At 44.7% G+C, this 6,304-nt stretch overlaps 1 protein-coding gene and 1 long non-coding RNA gene across 3 annotated transcripts; one reads left to right on the top strand and one right to left on the bottom strand.

The window, feature by feature from the left end:
- Window positions 1–1,792: 1,792 nt before the first annotated feature.
- On the bottom strand, window positions 1,793–4,012 carry LOC109927917 (protein BTG1-like). Its single transcript, XM_020527939.2, has 2 exons — window positions 3,523–4,012; window positions 1,793–3,061 (listed from the first exon to the last, which is right to left on the bottom strand). Exons 1-2 carry the CDS (start codon window positions 3,665–3,667, stop codon window positions 2,652–2,654), a joined length of 555 nt encoding a protein of 184 aa, XP_020383528.1. The 5' UTR covers window positions 3,668–4,012; the 3' UTR covers window positions 1,793–2,651.
- On the top strand, window positions 3,010–3,729 carry LOC125485306. Of its 2 annotated transcripts, none has more exons than XR_007264025.1 (2): window positions 3,010–3,213; window positions 3,311–3,729. It is a non-coding gene; the product is annotated as an uncharacterized LOC125485306 (long non-coding RNA). The 2 variants fall into 2 exon arrangements; XR_007264024.1 differs by having other exon boundaries at window positions 3,010–3,220.
- Window positions 4,013–6,304: the final 2,292 nt, after the last annotated feature.

Raw genomic sequence — 6,304 nt, 5'->3', positions numbered from 1 at the left:
TACCCTAGTGACAATTAAATCATTTTCATTTTGCTTTTGTGCCACCCAGCAACTTCAGAAATACTTCACCCTTCCAATCATGAATAGTGGGTCTAAGAAAATAGTTTCCACCTCTTTCTTGCCTTCACCCAGAATTTCAAATTATATCCATGTGTTCAGTTAGTTCAGGTTTTGCTAAAGATAGCAACTGAACCAGTAATTGTCCTCTTTTCCAATTCCATGTATCTAAGCCAACACTGCTCCTTTGATCAATGCTGAGCAGCCACTGTCTTAAGAAAAAAGTGTCTCTAGCAATCTATTTTGTCTTGTGAAAGAAGTCTTGCAATTCTCCTCACAGCAGATGCATTTGAGACAAATTACATGCAAATTTAAAAGCTTGTTTGTAAACGGACAAAGAAGTTTACAAAATATCTTAAGTCAATGCTCATTTAACTAGGACAACAACTAATCAGCAGGGTTGTCAACCTGCAATGTTCATTAAATATATTCACATTCCCAACTACCTTCAAAAAAAAACTATGAAAATTTGACAACTGCTTTTAAATAGAATAGTCTCCCATTATTAAAAGGGCACTCAAAATTATCAAGAAAGGAAATGAATTACACTATTGGGAAGAATTAAAGGAATACATGTTGATAATTCTGCCAAACATTGCAAAAGTGTATTCCATATGAGAAGCTGTTGAACTTATTCACAAGATAAAATATTCAAGTGAGTTTTACTCCACTCCACAAATGGAAACCCTCTTAACATGGCTGGTGTATTTACCTTAAAGAAAATTAATCTTTGTACTTTTTAATGCATAGTATTTTAAAGAGGCACTTCACGTTGCACAACAGGTTTATTAGAAAACTAGGTTCTCCTGTACAACAAATCTCTGTTGCTAACATCCCTTTAAGAGATACAAAATGGCTTCAGGACTTACCATAGCTGTCACTGTTAACAGCAGGAGCTTGGATGAATGTTGATCAGCTGCTCAAGATCCAGTCTGGACTGAAATAAGGGGTTCAATCTCCATTTAAGTCCCAGAAGAATGGTGGGGGGCAAACATTGCCAAAATGATTGTGCCACAGTGCCAGATCAGCAATACCCAAGGTGAGGAAGTCAGACTCCTATTTTAAATGGCATACCTTGTACCTGTTGTTACTCCAAGGTTGGAAATACTTTTCAGAGGTACAATGACTCAATGCATCAAATGTTGAAAGGGATGTGGGGGCTAGGGATTGCATATGCAAGCTAGCCACAGCTAATAAATAATTACTCCTTTTCTGGTTCTTCAGGAAACTTCAACTTGATCTGACACGTCAAGACTTGTTGTACATTTTACCACACACTGTTCTTCACACCTACACTAATAACAAGCAATCAGAAGCTCATTGGGACTTGTCTGGTCATATTCTGATGATTTGCTGGTGTGGGCAGATGGGTAAAAAGAGCTAAATTCCCAAAAGGATGAAGAGAAAAAGGAAACACTGACTTTCATTATTTTTAATGTTTTTCCCCTCGACATTCGAAATGTGTTCTTGCCAAACTGTGTATCTGTACATCTTGACATTGTTTGACACTTGACATTCTACAAAAATTTTAACTGACTGCAGCTGCAAAAGGTTCTGTAATTTCCACATATTGTTTTGAAACATTGGATTTGTTGTAGATTTGTGTTCAGACATTCAGATGAACTTTTCACTTCCTCTTTTAAGGCCAATTTTAGAATTTCAATGCTGAATACTTGTGCAACTGGACAAAGGAATTGTAAACAATCCCCAACCAAAACCAAACACGGAAGGCAACTTTTGTCCTCGTTAAAATGGCAAGATAGGAAATGTTTTATTATAATTGAGAAGAAAATTTCTCTTCCAAAATAGAAATCTGTACAACTTTTGCCACAATCAATATACATGAACTGTACAAATTTACAGCAGTTCATAATTTATCAAATAGCAAGAGATGGTCAACAGAATTCACAAATCAAACATTTGTGAAGCTACCTGATCACGGTAGAGGAGAAACTACAGTCCGCACCCACTTCACTGAACAGTGCTAAAAATGAAAGACGGCACTTTAGAAAAACCCTAGGCTAGCAATGTACAGATATAGCTATTTCAAAGTAGGTTAGTCAAATGTTAAAGAGCAGTGCTCTTGTAGCTCTACAAAGGCTGTTTAAACCCAGTTCCAAGAGATTTCACCATATTCTTAATTTGTTTTTAAATACAAAAGACAAATTTGCCAAGTGTCAAAATACTGCTTTGAGGAATAAGTAAAACGCGATAAACAGCTGGCAGTTTTCGCTTCCCCAAAATATATAATTTTGGTTTGGATTTGGTACATTGCTGGAAATGAGATGTGACTTTTTTCCCTGAATGCCACACAGCCTGTGTGAGAGCTACATTACCCTCTTCCTTAACATTTAGGAGAGACAACCGATCCTTAAAGCCCAGTGTGGGTCCCAAATAATAAAGGCGCCTTCCTTTCTTTTCCACCCTGCCCCCCCCCCATTCCATCCAGAGCAACACCTACACCCCCACCGCCCCCCACCTAAACAAACCCATTTTTCTTTCCAGTGCAGATTTTGAATTTTTTTTGGAAAGAGAAAGAGAGTGGGGAGGGGGAGGGTTGTAAGTGTTTTTTTTAAATTTCCCTCCTTTCGCCACTAGCTGGACACGGTCATCATGTTGTAGGTTTTGGAAGGGCTGGTCCTGCCCAGCAGCAGCTCGTCCTTGCAGCTGATCCGACTGCCGTCCAAGGAGGGCAGAGGGGGAGAGCCGGCGCCGAGGCGGTGGTGGTGGTGGTGGTGGTGATGGCGGCGTGGGCCGTGTGCGCCGGGGTGAGCCTCGTACAGCACGCAAATCGAGCCGTCCTCGCCGATCCGGTACGAGACCTCGTAAGGGTCGACCCAGAGGGTGAGCTCGCTCGGCAGCAGCTGGAAGACCTGCTGGTCGCTCAGTCCGATCCGGTTCGCCGCCTTCCAGATGATGGGATCCATTTTGTGGTTGATCCGGATACACCGGTACCCGGAGCCTTTGCACGGTTTGTCAGGGAACCAGTGGTGTTGATAGTGCTCTGTGGGAAGCAAGGAAATTGAAAAGAAAAAAAAAAAGCACCGTGTCAGATGAATCCATAAAAGAAATAAGAGCGAGAGATGGAGGAGTGGGGATGGTGGTGAAAGTAGGGTTCCCAAAAGTTTGAGCTCACAATTCGTTGAAGCGCTCTCGGTAACAAGTTAGTTTCAAATTCGTGCGATTAGCTGGTTTTAAACGCACCCGGAAGGGCATTTTGCATTGACTGCGTGGCATTTTTTTTTTAATATAGAAAAACACAAATGACAGACGGGGAGGCAATGATGTAAGATCGACAAAAGGAGTTTACACCCGAGGGATGAAGCAGCCGCGTGCGCTCGCGCAGCGGGACAATGGAGCGGGGACGGTTGGAAAGCGGCGCGAGCTCCCGGGCCAACGTTCCATTTTCTTTTCCCTCTCGAGGGGAGGGGAATGAGGGGGGCGGGTGGTGCCGTCGCCACTTACCCGCCAGCAGGTCCTGTAGAGACTGACAGAAAGTCTGTAACTGCCGCTCGTCCACTGTCGCCTTTGTCCGAAGGAGCTTGCAAATAAATCCCACCGCCGCGCTGATTTCTGGCTTCATCTCGGCCCAGGTACCCAAAACGTACATTGGAGGAAATTTTTCCCCTCTCGGAAGTTTTTTTTCTAATAAATTTGCTCGACAAAAGAAAATTCTGTTTTTTTTCTCCTTCTCCTCGCTCGCTTCTCTCGTACAAGCAATTCCCTCTTTCCTTTGGGATTTTATGGAGTGGTTGGGAAGGGAGGGGGGGGGAAAAAAACAGAGCCAAAAATAAAGTAGAAGTTTTTGTTTTTCAGTGCTGTATGTGGCAAAACAATGAGTCTTTTTTTGTGTACGTGCGATGAGTCAGCGCTGTAGCCGCTGATCACACTGCCGCGACATGATCCACACAGAGTGGGTCTGCCACCGAACGGGATGGACCAAAGCGCGGAGCTCCTATTTAAGGCATGGGCAGGCGGGAAGTGACGTCATGGTATCGAGGGGCCGGGCTAGAGGCAGGGTGATGTCGCGACCGGGGTGACATAATGTCCAGGTCGTCGGCGTGGATTGGTGCGACGGTAGGTCACGTGGTGCGGCTGTGGTTGGCATACGTTGGTTAACGAGATAGTAGGAACTGCCGATGTTGGAAAATCTGAGATAACAAGGTGTAGAGCTGGATGAACACAGCAGGACAAGCAGCATCAGAGGAGCAGGAAAGCTGACGTTTCGGGTCGAGACCCTTCTTCAGAAATGGGGGAGGGGAAGGGGATTCTGAAATAAATAGGGAGAGAGGGGATAGAAGATAGATAGAGGAGAAGATAGGTGGAGAGGAGACAGACAGGTCAAAGAGGCGGGGATGGAGCCAGTAAAGGTGAGTGTAGGTGGGGAGTTAGGGAGGGGATAGGTCAGTCTAGGGAGGACGGACAGGTCAAGGGGACAGGATGAGGTTAGTAGGTAGGAGATGGGGTTGGGACTTGAGGTGAGAGGAGGGGATAGGTGGGAGGAAGGACAGGTTAGGGAGGCGGGGATGAGCTGGGCTGGTTTTGGGATGCGGTAGGGGGAGGGGAGATTTTGAAGCTTGTGAAGTCCACATTGATACCATTGGGCTGCAGGGTTCCCAAGGGGAATATGAGATGCTGTTCCTGCAGCTTTCGGGTGGCATCATTGTGGCAAAGCAGGAGGCCCAGGATGGACATGTCGTCCAAGGAGTGGGAGGGGGGGAGGTTGAAGTGGTTCGCGACTGGGACGTGTAGTTGTTTGTTGCGAACTGAGTGTAGGTGTTCTGCAAAGCGGTCCCCAAGCCTAACCTGTGTTTGTATGTGGAATTCCATGCAATCGCCAATTTCACTATCAAATCAACTCTTTAGAAACCAACTATAAGTTTACGATTTTTGCAACGGTGGTAATGCCCCTGCCTCTGGACCAGGACGTTTTAGTTCAAGTCCTACCTACTTGAGGTGCGCAATAACGTCTCTAAACGTCTCATTAGTCTATCTGATCCACACATGTTTTATTATCAAATCAGCCCTTAAGAGTCCAAATATGAAGTTCAAGGTGTCTGGCATCTTGGTAGTGTTCCCATCTCTGAACCAGAAGGTCCCCTTCTGAAATGTCAACTTTAACAGCACAAAAAGAGCACCTTCAACCCATTGTCCAGATCAGTCATCAAATATCCATCCTAATACCATTTGCCACCACTTGGCCCATAACCTTGTATACTATGGTATTTCAGCATTCAAAGTTCTCAAATGTTCCAAGGGTTCCCACCTTGACCACCGTGCCAACCAGAGTGTTCCAGATACCCCCAACCCTTTGGGTTTCAAGCTATTTCCTCAAATCCCTTCTAAAACTCCACACTGTGGTTATTGGCCCCTCTACTAAGGGAAACTGTTTCTCCCTGTCTACCCTCCTCAGAGCTTTTTACACATCAATTAGATCCCCCTCAGCCTTTTCTGCTCTAAGAATTATAGAACTCCTACAACATGGAAGCAGGCCTTTTGGCCCATGGTGTTACACCAACCCTGTGAATAGTATCCCACCCAAACCCAACCCCCTGTCCTATATATCCCATGGTTAATCTACCTAGCCTGTACATCATGGGCAATTTAGTATTGCCAATCCACCTAACCTGCACATCTTTGGACAGTGGGAGGAAACCCACACAGACTTGCAGAGAATGTGAAAACTCCACACAGACGCTCACCCAAGGGTGGAATTGAACCCTGGTGCTATGAGGCAGCAGTGCTAACCATTGAGCTTTCATGGCACCTTAAGGATAACCACCACCCCCCTTCAGCCTATGTGGTCTCTTATCGTAGTTGAATTGCATCAGCCCAGGCAACATCCGGGTGAATCTCCTTTGCACCCTTTCTAGTGCGTTACATCGTTCTTATAATTACATCCTTCCTATAGTGTGGCAATCAGAACACAGTACTCCAACTGTGACCTAACTAACATTGTTTATGGTTCTGTCATAACCTTGTCGTTGTTGTGTTCAATGCCTTGACTCTTAAAGTCAAGTTGCCGTATGCCTTCTTAACTACTTGTCCTGCTGCCTTCAAGGATCGATGGATAGGTCCCTCTAATGCATCAGCTCACACTTTTCAGGATTAAATTGCATTTGCCACTCATCAGCCTATTTGACCAGTCCGTCTATATCTTTCTGTAATCTAAGGCATTCCTTCTCACAATTTATCATATCACCTATTTTCTACAAACTTACTGATCATACATTCATGTCTTGATCAT

The sequence above is a fragment of the Rhincodon typus genome, chromosome 18 (genome assembly GCF_021869965.1).
Source record: "Rhincodon typus isolate 14 chromosome 18, sRhiTyp1.1, whole genome shotgun sequence".
NCBI classification, from domain to species: domain Eukaryota; kingdom Metazoa; phylum Chordata; class Chondrichthyes; order Orectolobiformes; family Rhincodontidae; genus Rhincodon; species Rhincodon typus.
Note: the sequence above shows the minus strand (reverse complement) of the source record. Positions and strands in the feature narration are given on the sequence as shown.